This window comes from Budorcas taxicolor, chromosome 8 (genome assembly GCF_023091745.1).
Source record: "Budorcas taxicolor isolate Tak-1 chromosome 8, Takin1.1, whole genome shotgun sequence".
Taxonomy (NCBI): Eukaryota; Metazoa; Chordata; class Mammalia; order Artiodactyla; family Bovidae; genus Budorcas; species Budorcas taxicolor.
The window spans coordinates 25,775,464-25,792,353 of record NC_068917.1 but is presented as its reverse complement, the minus strand read 5'-3'; the positions used below and the strand labels follow the sequence as shown (position 1 = coordinate 25,792,353).

At 44.1% G+C, this 16,890-nt stretch overlaps 1 protein-coding gene and 1 pseudogene across 1 annotated transcript; both read left to right on the top strand.

Moving 5' to 3' along the window:
- Positions 1-1,238: 1,238 nt before the first annotated feature.
- On the top strand, positions 1,239-1,823 carry LOC128052438 (interferon tau-10). Its single transcript, XM_052644999.1, has one exon. It carries the CDS (start codon positions 1,239-1,241, stop codon positions 1,821-1,823), a length of 585 nt encoding a protein of 194 aa, XP_052500959.1.
- Positions 1,824-13,627: 11,804 nt separating this feature from the next.
- LOC128052497 (interferon tau-like) lies at positions 13,628-14,215 on the top strand (annotated as a pseudogene).
- Positions 14,216-16,890: the final 2,675 nt, after the last annotated feature.

Sequence of the window (16,890 nt, the reverse complement as noted above, 5' to 3'; positions counted from 1 at the left end):
GTTATGACCAACCTAGATAGCATATTGAAAAGCAGAGACATTACTTTGCCAACAAGTTCCGTCTAGTCAAGGCTATGGTTTTTCCAGTGGTCATGTATGGATGCGAGAGTTGGACAGTGAAGAAAGCTGAGCGCTGCAGAATTGATGCATTTGAACTGTGGTGTTGGAGAAGACTCTTGAGAGTCCCTTGGACTACAGGGAGATCCAACTAGTCCATCCTAAAGGAGATCAGTCTTGGGTGATCTTTGGAAGGACTGATGCTAAAGCTGAAACTCCAATATTTTGGCCACCTCATGCAAAGAGTTAACCCATTGGAAAAGACTCTGATGCTGAGAGGGATTGAGGGCAGGAGGAGAAGGGGACGACAGAGGATGAGATGGCTGGATGGCATCACCGACTCGATGGACGTGAGTTTGGGTGAACTCCGGGAGTTGGTAATGGACAGGGAGGCTTGGCGTGCTGCAATTCATGGGGTCTCAAAGAGTCAGACATGACTCAGCGACTGAACTGAACTGAGTCCACAGGTGTATTCCCCCTTCCTGAGCACCCTGGAGGGCTGGAAACTCTTGATGAATGTGTCATTCTGGTTTACTGATATGGCAGGAGATACTTCACTCACATGACCTGGTGGCCCCAGTGAAATGCAGTCTTAGGAACCTGAATGAATGCTCTCAAAAGAACAGAAACACCCAAGTAGTTCATTCACCCTTAATTACAAGCTTATCCTCTGTGAGACAGAAAAGAAAATACAAAAATCAATGTGGCCTGAGTGACTCTGCATTCCTATGTGTAAGATAAGGAGGGAAAAATGCAGTTAGAATCAAGGGAAAATTATGTTCCTGACATATGATAAACAAAAGGAATGTTTATATATATTATACCTATATTTGTACATAATAACTATGTACAGGTCTATAAGTCTTTCCATACTTACATAACTTCAGCCTTTATTTAGTTTCTCATTTAATTGATATACATTTACATTGACAAATCAAATTTTATTGGGAAAATTAAACGTCTACTGTAAAAATTAAGAGTTTAGATTGACTACATTTTCTAGGTCAAGTAGAAAATATCTAAATGAAAACACAAACAGTAAGTGAGAGAGAAATTTTCAGATAATGAGTACCGTCTTCCCTATTTAAAAGCCTTGGTTAGAACAATCGTCATCAGAGAACCTACCTGAAGGTTCCCCCAGACCCCATCTCAGCCAGCCCGGCAGCAGCCACATCTTCCCCATGGCCTTTGTGCTCTCTCTACGGATGGCCCTGGTGCTGGTCAGCTACGGCCCAGGAGGATCTCTGGGTTGTTACCTATCTCGGAGACTCATGCTGGATGCCAGGGAGAACCTCAGGCTCCTGGACCGAATGAACAGACTGTCACCTCATTCCTGTCTGCAGGACAGAAAAGACTTTGGTCTTCCCCAGGAGATGGTGGAGGGCGACCAGCTCCAGGAGGCCCAGGCCATCACTGTGCTCCACGAGATGCTCCAGCAGAGCTTCAACCTCTTCCACACAGAGCACTCATCTGCTGCCTGGAACACCACCCTCCTGGAGCAGCTCCACACTGGACTCCAACAGCAGCTGGAGGACCTGGACACCTGCAGGGGTCCCGTGATAGGAGAGAAAGACTCTGAACTGGGAAAGATGGACCCCATTGTGACTGTGAAGAAGTACTTCCAGGGCATCCATGACTACCTGCAAGAGAAGGGATACAGCGACTGCGCCTGGGAAACCGTCAGAGTGGAGATGATGAGAGCCCTTACTTCAACCACCTTGCAAAAAAGGTTAACAAAGATGGGTGGAGACCTGAACTCACCTTGATGACTCTTGCCGACTAAGATGACACATCAGCCTCCTACACTCACCTGTGTTCATTTCAGAAGACTCTGATTTCTGCTCCAGCCACCAAATTCATTGAATTACTTTAGCTGATACATTGTCAGTAGTAAAAAGCAAGTAGATATAAAAGTATTCAGCTGTAGGGGCATGAGTCCTGAAATGATGCCTGCCCTGATGTCATCTGTTGCTGATTTATTTATTCCTTCTTGCATCTAACATACCTAAAAATTAGGAAATTTGTTAAGTTACATTTCATCTATATATCACATTAAAATTTCTAAAACATGTTTATGATTCTGTGTTATTAAATTTGTACTTTGTTCTATTTATTATATCATAGAAAATGAGTTTCTTTACTCAAAAATGAAAATCCACACCCTCATTTTAAAATTTTATTAAAGAATGGGTGGTTACATTTGTTTATTCATTCGTTCCATTCATATTATACAAATACACTGAGTACCTACGTGACAGACTGTGTAATTCTCACCAAGGAATACAAGTGAATAAAGCAAATGTAGCTCCTACTGCATGGAAACTCTCAGTCTTACACAGAAGGACGTAAAAACAATACAATTTTATTTCAATTATACTACAGACTGCAAAGAGAAGTAAAGGAAAAGAATGTCCTCACACGGGAAGCCTTAGGTCCAAATGATGCTGGAAAAACAAATAATATTGTCTATCTTACTAAGCTGCCTGCAGGGCTTCCCTGGTAGCTCAGCTGGTAAAGTGTGCGCCTGCAGAGCTGAAGACCCCTGTTCGATTCCTGGGTCAGGACGATCTCTTTGAGAAGGGATAGGCTACCTACCCACTCAAGTATTCTTGGGCTTTCCTGTTGATTCAGTTGCTAAAGAATCTGGCTACAATGCTGGAGACCTGGGTTGGCAAGATCCCCTGGAGGAGGGATAAGCAGCCCACTCCAGTATTCTTGTCTGGAGAATCCCTGTAGCCAGAGGAGCCTGGAGGGCTGTAGCCCATGGGGTCCCAAAGAGTGCAACACCACTAAGCACACGGCACAGAAAGTCCATGAATTCTCTTCACTTAGTTTCAAGTTACCAAAATCCAGGGAGACATTCTTAGATAGATGTTACCTAAACACGGTTACTTCTATAGAGTTGACCTAAAAGCACTTTTTTCTCCTTACTCTTAGAATCACAGACCATAGTTCCAGAGAGCCAGGTAGATCATTTACATGGCAAAGGCACAAGAGAAATACCATTCCTTCCAGCAAGCTGGCTTAACCAATAACAAAAGGCTCACTTTGATATAGTAGTAGAGCTAGCAGAGGCCATTGTTCTCCTGACCTCTGGGCAGCCCCCATTCAACAAGGACAGCCACCCAAAGGCCCCATGTCCTAGTGAACAGACACCCAGGGATTTCCCTGTTGCTTCTGGGATTCCCCCTGCAATTCTTGGGAACCCTATGGTAGTAGATAGCCTCCTCAGGAATACCCTACAGTTTGGGGATTACAGCCAGCAACTTTTGGGCCCCCTGGGTTAGTGGACAGCCACCTCAGGACCACCCAGCAACTTTTGGGGCCCCACATGCTAGTGGATGCCCCCAATAACTTCCCATCCCCCATCCTATATCTTGGCACTCACAGGAGTTTCTGCCATCTCCTACCTGCCACCAATTGTTGGGTTGTCCTCTGCAGGTTTACAAGACCTATGTTTGCCAGCTTCAAGATCAAAGAAAGAATCTGCCTTCAAGAACAGAGGCATGCGTGGTTTAATGAATGGGAGGCACTTACATGTCTGAAGCAAGGTCCTGGAGCAACACCCCACCATGTGTGGTGCACTGGGGGTGCGAAGTATTAATATATGGTGACAGGCTTCATTCTGAGAGCAATGGAGGGGTGGGGAGTCCAGGGTGGGGAAGTGGGGAATGGGGAAGGAGGGAGAACAGGGTGGGGGAAGAGAATGCTGGTCGTAGGGGTGAGATCAGGTAGGCTCATTAGTTATCATGGAAAGCAGTAGAGGGACATGCTCCTCACCACCCCTTTGATAACAAAGATGAAATCTGGGGCCAGGGACAAGTACAGAGAAATGCCAGTCATGTGCATAGGGTGTACTAGTGGGGCAGGAGATGTAGAGAGAGTAAGAGAACAGTCATCCTGAGTGGCCTGACCATACATATATACCTTAATTTAAAAAATACTTTAGGGGCTGGTGCATGGGGATGACCCACAGAGATGTTATGGGGAGGGAGGTGGGAGGGGGGTTCATGTTTGGGAACACATGTAAGAATTAAAGATTTTAAAATTAAAAAAAATAAAAAATTAAAAAAAAAATTTTTTTTTTAAAAATTAAAAAAAAAATAAAAAAATAAAAAAATAAAAAATACTTTATTGCTAAAAATCACCAGTGATCAACTGTACCTTCAGATTGATTTGTTGGTGAAATTCTGAACTATCCTGAGAATTACTGCAGTGTGGCACAAAGACAGTGAGTGTACAAGGGCTTTTGGAAATGGCATTGATAGAGTTAATCGACGTGGGGTTGTCAACAAACCTTCAATGTATAAAAAATGCAGTTATCTGGGAAGTGGGATAAAGAAAGTAAGCCTGTATTTCCTGAAAATGTAGTTATTCCCAGTATGCTCTCCAGATTCACTCGACCTTTCCCTGCACAGCCATTCATACAGCTCTTTCCTGTTTTTTTTTTTGTGGTTCTGGTTACCAATTTCCCCTTAAGAGTGCCAAGCATGGTCACCTAGTCGTGCCGACTCTTTGCCACCCCATGAACCACAGCCCACCAGGCTCCTCTGTCCATGGGATTCTCCAGGCAGAATACTGGAGTGGATTGCCATTTCCTTCTCCAGGGAACCTTCCCCACCCAGGGATCAAACCTGGGTCTCCCACATTGGAGGCAGATTCTTTACTGTCTGAGCCACAAGGGAAGCCCACAGTGCAAGGCCACCTCTTAAAAGTTTGAGGGAAAGTTCTAGGCTTTTCAGAAACTCTTAAATAAGTGGTTGTTGTTTTTCTAGAGATGAATATTTTTGGGAATGAATGTCTTGTTACAAGAGCTCAAGGAGGACCTTTCCCAGAAAGAACTGACACCAATAACTTGAAAAAGCCTTCTTCCTTAGCTTTCGTATTTTAGAGAGGAAAATACTCCCAGCTTCAGGAATATTCACAGCTAAGGAAGCTGTGTGGAGTGAAATGTCAAGATATGTTTCTGGCTTCCAGGCTGCTCAGCTGGCCAAGGTTACAGGTTTATCACTTGCTTTACCTACTTTAACACCCTTGGAGCCTTGACCATGGCATTCTGGGTAGGAAAATACAAGAGAAATCAGCGGAAATAGCTCCTGTTTGAAGGTACATTAACTCTTCCCTAAAGCATACATTGTCGGTTGCTTGACTTCAGGAGAAAATTCTCAATGTCCTTTGAATAATAACTGCACCTGCATCCCTTCCACCTTGACTCAGTAGTAAGAGAGAGAAGAAGTCACTCAGTCGTGTCCCACTTATGCGACCTCATGGACTGTAGCCTACCAGGCTCCTCTGTCCATGGGATTCTCCAGGCAGAATACTGGAGTGGGTGCCATTTCCTTCTCCAGGGGATCTTCCCAACGCAGGTATCGAACTGGCAGCTCCTACATTGTATGCAGACGGTTTTATTGTCTGAGTCATCAGGGAAGTCTGTAAGACAGCACGCAGACACAAAGAGGATTTCAGAGAATACAATTGTTGCCAACCAATAACCTGGGGTGTACCTACTTGAGTTGAATTGAGAACTAGTAAGGTAATGGGATACTGTAAATGAGGAAGTTAACCTGGAATAGAGAGAGAGACAGTGTGTGTGTGTATGGGTTTACTGATGAAGCAGCAGGGAAGGGCTTCAATATAGACTAGATCTCTCAAATCTCTGCTTCAGGTTATAGACTTCATCTTCAGATTGCTTCTCTCCAATTAATGGATGAGAGGGCTGACAGCTTACTGTAAAGGAGTCGGAGGCCTGATCTCCAAAGAAGATTTAGCTTTGGGACTGGGGACCATGCTTGATCACTCAAGAGCTTTTGTACAGCAGTGTTTTATTAAAGCATAAAAAGGGACAGAGAGAGCTTCTGACACAGACATCAGATGGGGGATGGACAGTGCCCCACACACTAGCTTAAGGAGGGAGCTATATACTTTTCAACTGGGATTTCTTTGGAAGGAATGATGCTAAAGCTGAAACTCCAGTACTTTGGCCACCTCATGCAAAGAGTTGACTCATTGGGAAAGACTTTGATGCTGGGAAGGATTGGGGGCAAGAGAAGAAAGGGACGACCGAGGATGAGATGGCTGGATGGCATCACTGACTCGATGGACACGAGTCTGAGTGAACTCCAGGAGTTGGTGATGGACAGGGAGGCCTGGTGTGCTGCGATTCATGGGGTAGCAAAGATTTGGACACGACTGAGCAACTGAACTGAACTGAACTGACTGATTACAATTAATCAAAGAAAGTCTCAAGGCTTACAGATCTTACTAGAGCCATTCTCACAATATACATTGTAAGATAATTGGATTAGAACTAAAAATAGAAACATCTTACCACACCCACTCCCATAACATACATCTTATAAGTCAGCAGGTTCTTGTTAAGGAGAAACATGTCCTCGAGCAAAATACATTGTTCTATTGACTAAGACAAACCAATGTTGGAAAAAAAGTTTATTTTTCTTCTTCTCCTTGAGAACTCCAAACCCTATATCCTCCTGGAGGGCCCCAGACCCCCCTCTCTTCCTTGGGATCCCTAGGCTTCTTATTAATCTGCCTAGGAACTGACACTCTCAGAGATTTTTAATTTCTAGGTTAAATACATGTCAGTTGCTCAGTTGAGTACAACCCGTTTGCAACTCTGTGGACTGTATCCTTTTCATACTGTTCATGTGAGTCTCAAGGCAAGAATACTGAAGTGGTTTGCCATTCCCTTCTCCAGTGGACCACATTTGTCACTTACAACCAACCTAGACAGCATATTAAAAAGTAGAGACATCACTATGCCAACTAAAGGTCCATCTAGTCAAGGCTATGCTTTTTCCAATAGTCCGTATGGATGTGAGAGTTGGACCATAAAGAAAGCTGAGCGCTGATGAATTGATGCTTTTCAACTGTGGTGTTGGAGAAGACTCTTGAGAGTCCCACTGTATACAAAGAGCGCCAACCAGTCCATCCTAAAGGAAATCCGTCCTGAATATTCATTGGAAGGACTGATGATGAAGCTGAAACTCCAATACTTTGGCTACCTGATGCAAAGAACTGATGCTTTGAAAACATCCTGATGCTGGGAAACATCGAAGGCAGGAGGAGAAGAGGGTGACAGAAGATGAGATGGCTGGATGACATCAGCGACTCAATGGACATGAGTTTGAATAAGCTCTGGGAGTTGGTGATGGACAGGGAGGCCTGGCGTGCTGCAGTCCATGGGGTCACAAGACTCAGACACGTCTGAGCGACTGAACTGAAATGGACTGTAACCCCCAGGCTCCAGGTCCACGGAATTCTCCAGGCAAGGAAACTGGAGTGGGTTGTCATTTCCTTCTCCTGTATATTAAGTAAGTTTTGGGTTTTTTTCTCTCTTCCTTCAACACTTCAGGGAAATTTTGGGGGGCAAGGCTCTGTGGATAATTTTTAGACTCATCTGGCTGTCTTTGTGGGGGCTCCCCAGGTGCCACTGGTGTTAAAGAACCCACCAGCCACTGCAGGAGACATAAGAGACCTGGGTTTGATCCCTGGGTCAGGAAGATCCCCCGGAGGAGGAAATGGCAACCCACTTCAGTATTCTTGCCTGGAGAATCCCATGGACAAGGGAGCCTGTCAGACATGACTGAAGTGACTTCACACGCACACATGCTGTCTTTGTGACTGTTTAACATCCTTTAAATATCACGATTCTTCCACTGTTTGGCTGAGTTTTTTTTAGATTTGACTTGCACTTTGCCATTTTGTCAGCAGAAATATCACTCATCTTTCTTCACTTTCATCACATTTAGATATACACATTTTATTTTTGCCCACAAACAACTACTGGTTTGCCTTCTAGGAAAGTTCAAATGAGTGACAAAATATCCAAAGCCTTGAAAAATCACAGAAAATGAGGTGAAGCCCCTCTGCCATTCTTTTATTTCCCTTTGTATTAACCATAGGATGAAATGGAACATAACCCAGGAGGAGAGAGACAAACTTTGACCAGTGAATCACTATATAATTAATTATAAGTTCCTAAACCTATTATTGTTTTTTAAATTTTAAAAGAAACATCATGAGTAAGTAAAGAAAGAAGGCTATATCTCCCTGACACAGCCTGGCCTCATGGCTCCGCATTCTCAGCACGAAACAGAGATAGACAGACAAGTCAGCCCAACATTCGGATGTACCGCATGAACAACTAAAGGTCACTGATTCCTGTGATACAAGCTTCTAAGAATATGCAATACCACCTCTGAACTCCCTATAGCCAACTCAGAAATTCTGAGGAAAACAAATTTCAATAGTAAATAAAAGGTTTCAATGATAGAAGCTGCAGTGGCAAAACAAAATTGCCTACTAAAGTGTAACTACTGCAATTGGATAATGCCACCACCTGGGTAGTAGTCTCACCTGGAAAATCCCATAGACACAAGAGTCTGGCGGGCTACAGTCCATAGGGACACAACGAACTGGACACGACTGAGCGACTGACACACACACACGTAGACAGAAACACACTTTAACTCTCAGCATCTTGGCTGCTGACCCTTGATACCTGGGGACACAGGTCAGAAGAGGAGGTCATCACTGAGAACTCGGGTCCTTCACAGAAACACTCCAGGGAGAGGGTGGGGATCGTGGAAGATGAATGATTTTGCAGAGAAAGAGACAAGCCCCTCCATAGTAGATCCTGAACTTCTGAGGATGTGGTAAGCCTGCCCTCACGAGTGAGTGCCAGAGAGTTTGGGCGAAGGACACTGTCATTCCAGACGAGTAGTGCTATCAGAAGTGAAAACTACCTTGCGAGTGCGGCAGTGATGGAAATATAATTAATCACCCTGGTTTAGAATCTTCACACTTAAGTGCACAGGAAAGAAACAGGCTTCCAGGCAGGGGTGTTAGCACAGCCTGCAGAGGACTGCAGATCGACCGTAAAACACCGGTGGGAAGAAACAGCCACGTCTAGTGCATCATTCCTGACTCTCGACTTGAAGAAGAGTGTCACAACCTAAATGGTGAGAGTTACGTTTTATCGGGTGGGAATTCAGGAGACAGTATTTCAAGTCCCCCTGAGAGAAGTGCTCCAAGGAGGTTGGCGGGGGAGAGGGGGAGCCAGGTTGTATAGAAGTTTGCAAGTATGGGCAGGTAGCCTGAACCTCTAAAGAATTTTTGTGAAGTAGAGAAAACCAGATCTCTCAAGTAAAGGAATTTAGCACTTTGCTCTGTATGGGAAGATGCAAGAGTCTGGGCTCACTGAAATCATTCTTTTCATGCATCTCACCTATCCTGGGGCCATGCGCCTTGCACTTTTTCACATCCTGAGTTCCCTTGGGCTCACCTTAGGGAGTGGCTGCAATCTGATAGCTGTCAGACCAGGGGTATATTCCTCCTTCCTGAGCACCCTGGAGGGCTGGAAACTGATGATTTTATCATCCTGCTTTACTGATATGGCAGGAAACACTCCATTCCTCATGACCTGTGGTCCCAGTAAAATGTAACCTCAGGAACCTGAATGAATGTTCTCAAAAGAGCAGAAACAACTGATTTGCTCATGCACTCATAATTACAAGCCTCTGCTCTGATTAAAAGAGAAAACAAAATACAGAAACCTATATGGGCTGAGGGACTCTGACCTCTTATGTATAAGGTAAGGAGAGAAAATGCACTTTAGAGTCAAGGAAAAATTTTGTTCTTGACACAAAGAAAAGGAATCTTTATGTGTATTAAAATGTGTACGCAAGTATGTACAGGTATGTAAGTCTTTACATCCCTACATAACCTCAGCCTTTAACTAGTTTCTCATTTTTCGGATATCCATTTGGAGTGACAAATCCAAAGTTTAGTGGGAAAACAAAACACTTGTTAAAATTATAAGAATAGATTCATTACATTTTCTGGGTCAAACAGAAAATGTCTAAATGAAAACACAAAATGGATGTGAGAGAGAAAACTTATGACACTGAGTACTCTATTTCCTATTTAAGCCTTGCTTTAGATTTATTATTCCCTTTGAATAATAACTGCACTTGCATCCCTTCCACCTTGACTCAGTAGTAACACAGAACAGAGGCATAAATAAAGGGATTCCAGAGAAGACAACTGTGGCCAACCAATAGTGTGGGGTGTGCCTATTTGGGTAGAATTGAGAACTAGTAAGGTAATCCAGTTTTAATTCAGAAATTAACAAGGATGTGCCCATGAGTGTGTGCATGCATGTGTGCATGGGTATGCCTGCGTGTGTGCACGTGTGTTTGCTCAGTGAGTGGGGAAGGGCTTCAATTTAACCTATGTCTATCAAATCTCTGCCTCAATTGACAGGCTTGTCTTTAGTTTGCTTCTCTCCAAATGACAAATGAGAGGACTCTCTAATTCATTTCTTGAATAAGTTTAGTTCCTTTTCTTTCTTCCTTCGACACTTTGGGGCCCCATTTGGGGGCAAGGATACATAAATAATTTTTGGTCTCTCCTGGCCATCTTTGTGGAGGCTTCTCAGGTGACACCAGTGGTAAAGAACTCGCCTGCCAATCCAGGAAACACAAGAGTCCACCGTTTAATCCCTGGGTCGGGAAGATTCCCTGGAGGAGGAAATAGCAACCCACTCAGGTATTCTTGCCTGGAGAATCCCATGGTCAGGGGAGCCTGTCCACAGGATCACAAAGAGTCAGACATGACTAAAGTGACTTAGCACATGCACACGGCTGTCTTTGAGACTGTTTGACAACTTTCAAATAGTCTCATTCCTTCCATTTGTTCATTGACCTTTCTTCAACTTACATTACCATACTGTCAGCAAAAAAGACTTTTGTCTCTATTCTCTTTCATGACATTCAAAATTATATTTGTTTTATTTTTGTCCACAAACAACTCTCAAGTTTTGCCTTCCAGGAAAAGTTGACATGAGAAACAAAAAAAATCTCTAGTGTTGAAAATCACAGAAAATATAGTGACGCCTCTTGCCTTTCTGTTCCTTCCTTTTGTATGAGCCCTAGGATGAAATGTTTAGGAACGCAGTAGGAGAGACAAACTGGCCAGTAAATCAATATGCAAAAAATAAGTTCTTAAATGTTTTTTTTGCTGTTCTTTAAATTTAAAACAAAACATCATGAGTAAGTAAAGAAACAAGGCTATTTCTCCCTGTCACAGCCTGGGCCTCACTGCTCTGCCTTCTGAGCACCAGACAGAGATGGATCGACAAGTCAGCCCAACAGAAGGATGTAGACTGAATGAACAACTGCAGGGCACTGATTCTGTGACATAGGCTTTCAACAATACATCACACCATCACTGAAGTCCCCATACCCGATGCAGAAATTCTGAGCAAAACAAATCCTAAACTCTTTCAGTAAATGACTTGAACGATAAAAGCTATAGTGGCAAAATAAAAATTGTCTACCAAAGGTGTAACAATTGCCATTGGATAATGCCTCCACCTACGTAGCTCTTCACACTTTAGCTCTCAGCATCTGAGGGCTGCTGACCCTTGATATTGGGGACATGGATCAGGAGAAGAGGAGGTCATACTGAAAACTCCCCTCCTTCTCACAAACATGTACTGGGAGAGGGTGGAGATGCTGGAAGATGAATGATTTTGCAAAGAGAGTAGGCCCTCTGCAGTAGAAATCTGAAGTTCTCGGGATGAGGTTAGCCTGCCCTCACAGGTGAGGCCCCGAGAGGGTGGGTTGAGGACACTGTCATTTCAGGGGAAAAGTGCTACTAGAGGTGATAACCACCTTGTGAGTGAGGTTGTGCTCTAAAGACAATTAATTATCTTGCAATTACAATTTTCAGACCTACATGCACCAGAAAAGAAGCAGGATTCCTGGTGAGGATATTGGCACAGCCTGTGGAAGACTATGAAACTGAAAGTGAAGTCTCCCAGTCGTGTCTGACATTTTTGCAACCTCATGGACGGTAGCCTACTAGGCTTCTCCATCCATGGGATTTTCCAGGCAAGAATACTGGAGTGGGTTGCCATTTCCTTCTCCAATAGATCTACCATAAAAGCAGGTTGAAACAAACTGTCATATCATGTATATTGTTCCTGACACTTCATCTGGAGCCTATCATACACAGTGAGGTAAGTCAGAAAGAAAAACACCAATTCAGTATATTAACGCATACATTTGGAATTTAGAAACATGGTAAAGATGACCCTATATGTGAGACAGCAGAAGAGACACAGATGTAAAGAACAGAATTTTGGACTCCATGCGAGAAGGTGAGGGTGGGATGATTTGAGAGAATACCATTGAAATATGTAATTTACCGTATGTGAAGTAGATCGCCAGTCCAGGTGTGATGAATGTGACATGGCCCTCAGGGCTGGTGTGCTGGGAGCACACTGAGGGATGGGATAGGGAGGGAGGCAGGAGGGGCATTCAGGATGGGGACACATGCACACCCAAGGGTGATTCATGTCAGTGTATGGCAAAACCCACTACAATATTGTAAAGTAATTAGCTTCCAATGGAAATAAATAGGTTAATTAAAAACATATAGAAATAGTGACAACCTAAAAATTGACAGTTATGCTTTATTTAGTGGGAATTCAGAAGACAGTATCTCAAGTCAAATTGAGGGAATTGCTCCAAGGAGCTGAGGAGAAGAGTCAGGTTATACAGGATTTTGCAAGAAATGGGAGGTAGTGAACATCAAAGTATTTTTGTGAATTAAAGAAAACCAGCTATCTCAAGTTAAGGAATTTAGCACTTTTCCTTTGTATGGGAAGAAGCAAGTGTCTGGGCTCAGTGAAAACATTCCATTCCTGAACCTCAGCTCTCCTGGGGCATTTTTCCTTGCATTTTCTTGCATCTTGCATTTTTTCACTTCCTGAGTTGCCTTAGACTCACCTTATGGAGCAGCTGCAATTTGGCAGCTGTTAGCCCACAGGTGTATTCCCCCTTCCTGAGCACCCTGGAGGGCTGGAAGCTCTTGATGACTGTGTCATCCTAGTTTACTGATATGGCAGGAGATACTCCACTCCTCATGATCTTGTGGCCCCAGTGCAATGTAATCTCAGGAACCTGAATGAATGTTCTCAAAAGAACAGAAACAACAGAGTAGTTCATTCACTCTTAATCACAAGCCTCTGCTCTGTGGAACAGAAAACAAACTACAGAAACCAATATGGCCTGAGCGACTCTGAATTCCTATGAGTAAAATAAGGGGGGGGGAATGCAGTTAAGAATCAAGGAAAAATTTTGTTTTGACATAGCACGAACACAAGGAATGCTTATATATATTATACTTAAATGTGTACATAATAAGTATATACACCTCTGTAAGTCTTTACATACTTACATACTTTCAGCCTTTCTTTACTTTCTCATTTAACTGATATACATTGGCATTGACAAATCCAAACTTTATTGGGAACATTAACCTTCCACCGTAAAAATTAAGAGTTTAGATTGACTACATTTTCTAGGTCAAATAGAAAATATCTAAATGAAAACACACAGGGGAAGTGAGACAGAAATTTTCAGACAATGAGTACCATCTTCCCTACTAAGCCTTGCTTAGAAAGATTATCATCAGACACCCTACCTCCAAGGTTCCACCAGATGCCCTCTCAGCCAGCCCTGCAAGCAGCCTCATCTTCCCCATGGATTTCGTGCTCTCTCTACTGACGGCCCTGGTGCTGGTCGGCTACAGCCCGGGAGGATCTCTGGCCTGTGATCTGTCTCAGAACCACGTGCTGGTTGGCACACAGAACCTCAGGCTCCTGGCCTGAAAGAACAGACTCTCCCCTCACTCCTGTCTGTAGGACAGAAAAGGCATCGGTTGTCCCCAGCAGATGGCAGAGGGTGACCAGCTCCAGGAGGTCCAGACCATCTCTGTGCTCCACGAGATGCTCCAGCAGAACTTCCACGTCTTCCACACAGAGCGCTCCTTTGCTGCCTTGGACACCACCCTCCTGGAGCAGCTCCTCACTGGACTCCATGAGCAGATGGAGGACTTCCATGCCTGCCTGGGGCAGGTGATGGGAGAGGAAACCTCTGCCCTGGGAAGGATGGGCCCCACTCTGGCCTTGAAGTGGTACTTCCATGGAATCCACATCTACCTGAAAGAGAAAGAATACAGTGAGTGCACCTGGGATATCGTCAAAGTGGAGATGATGAGAGCCCTCTCTTCATTAAGCAGCTTGTACAAAAGGTTAAGAAAGATGGATGGAGATCTGAACTCACCTTGAGATGACTCTCACCGACTAAGATGCCACATCACCCTTGTACACTCACCTGTGTTCATTTCAGTTGACTGATTTCTGCTTTAGCCACCAAATTCATTGAATTACTTTAGCCGATACTTTGTCAGCAGTAATAAGCAAGTAGATAAAAAAGTATTCAGCTCTAGGGGCATGAGTCCTAAAGTCAGGCCGGCCGTGATGTTATCTGTTGCTGATTTGCTTATTCCTTCCTGCACCTACCATACTTAAAATATTTGTAAAATTACAATTCATCTATACATCATATTAAACTTTCTGAAACAGGTTTACCATTTGTATTATTAAATTTGTACTCTGTTGTATTTAATTCCTATGAACAAAAATGAGTTTCCTTACTCAAAAATTAAATCCAAACCTCCATTTAATATATTATTAAAGAACGGGTGTTTACATTTGTTTATTCATTCATTCCATTCATATTATACATATACATTGAGTACCTACGTGACAGACTGTGTAATTGTCACCAAGGAATACAAGTGAATAAAGCAAATGCAGTTCCTACTGCATGGAAACTCTCAGTCTGACAGAGAAGAGGACGTAAACACAGTATTATTTTATTTCAATTATACTAAAGACTGCAAAGAGAAGTGAAGGAAAGAATGTTCTCACATCGGAGCTGTAGGTACATATGATGCTGGATACAAATAATATTATATATCTTTCTAAGCTGCCTGCAGGGCTTCCCTGGTAGCTCAGCTGGTAAAGAATCCACCTGCAGAGCAGGAGACGCTGGTTCAATTCTTGTGTCAGGAGATCCCCTGAAGAAGGGATAGGCTACCTACCCACTGCAGTATTCTTGGGCTTTCCTGGTGGTTCAGTAGCTAAAGAATCTGCCTGCAATGCTGGAGACCTGGGTTGGGAAGTTCCCCTGGAGGAGGGCCGGGCTACCCACTCCAGTATTCTTGTCTGGAGAGTCCCAATGGAGAGAGGAGTCTGAAGGCCTATAGCCCATGGGGTCCCAAAGAGGCCACCACAAAGAAGCACACAGCACAGAAAGTCAATGAATTCTCTTAACCTAGTTTCAAGTTACCAAAATCTGGGGAGACTATTTTACATAGACGTTACCTAAACATAATTATTTCTATAGAGTTTACCTAAAAGCTCTTTTTTCTCCTTACTCTTAGAAATCAGAGACCATTAAAGTTCCAGAAAGCCTCGTAGATCATTTACATAGCAAAGGCACAAGAGAAATAACAATTCCTTCCAGAAAGCTGGCTTAATCAATTACAAAAGGCTCACTTTGATACACTAGCTGCGCTAGCAGAGGCCATTGTTCTCCAGACCTCTGGGCAGCCCCATTCAACTAGGACAGCCACCCAAAGGCCCCATGTACTAGTGGACAGCCACAAGGGATTTCTCTGTTGCTTCTGGGATTCCCCCAGCAATTCTTGGGCACCATATGGTAGCGGATGGCCACCTCAGGAATACCCTACAGTTTTTGGATTACAGCCTGCAACTTTTGGGCCTCCTGGGTTAGTGGTCAGCCACCTCAGGATCAGCCAGCAACTTTTGGGCCCCACATGCTAGTGGATGCCCCCAATAACTTTCCTTTCCCCATGTGTCTCTTGGCTCTCACAGGTGTTTCTTCCATCTCCTGGCTGCCACGGATCATTGGGTTGTACCCTGCAGGCTTACAAGACCTATGTTTGCCCAGCTTCAAGACCAAAGAAAGAATGTGCCGTCAAGAAGAGGCATGGTTTAATGGACGGGAGGCGCTAACCTGTCTGAAGCAAGGTCCTGGAGCAACACCTCACCACGTGTGGTGCACTGGGGGTGGGAAGTATTAATACATGGTGACAGGCTTCATTCTGAGAGCAATGGAGGGGTGGGGAATCGAGGGTGGGGAAGTGGGGAATGGGGAAGGGAGGAGAGGGAGATGGGGGAGAGATTCCTGGTCATTGGGGCAGTGAGATCAGGTGGGCTCATTAATTATCATGGAAAGCAGTAGAGGGACATGCCCCTCACCAACTGTTTGATTAAAAAAAAGATGAAATCTGGGGCCTGGGACAAGTACAGAGAAAAGCCAGTCATAGGGTGTATAGGGTGCATAGGGTGTACTGGTGGGGCAGGGTTTGTACAGAGATAAGAGAACAGCCATCCTGTTTGGCCTGACCATACAGACTTTATTGTGAAAAATGACCAGTGATCATCTGGGCCTTCAGAGTTTTGTGCCGGTGAAGGTTTGAACTATCCTGAGAATTACTGTAGTGGGACACAGAGACACAGAGTGTGCCAGGGCTGTTTAAAATGCAGTTGATAGATTTGCCTGACCCAGGGTTGTCACAAACCTCCAGTGTGTAAAAAATGCAATTATCTGGGAAATAGGATAAAACAAAGTATGCCGGGACTTCCTCACAATGTAGCAATTCCCAGTATGCTCTCCAGATCCACTCGACCTTCCCTTGCACAAGCCATTCATACAGCTCTTTCCTGTTTCTTTGTGCTTCTGGCTATGGAATTCTCCTTAAGAGTGTAAAGCAAAGTCACTCAGTTGTGCTGACTCTTTGGCACCCGTGAAACATAGCCCACCAGGCTCCTCTTTCCATGGGATTCTCCAGGCAGAACACTGGAGTGGATTGCCCTTTTCTTCTCCAGGAGATCTTCCCCACCCAGGGATCAAACCTGGGTCTCCCACATTG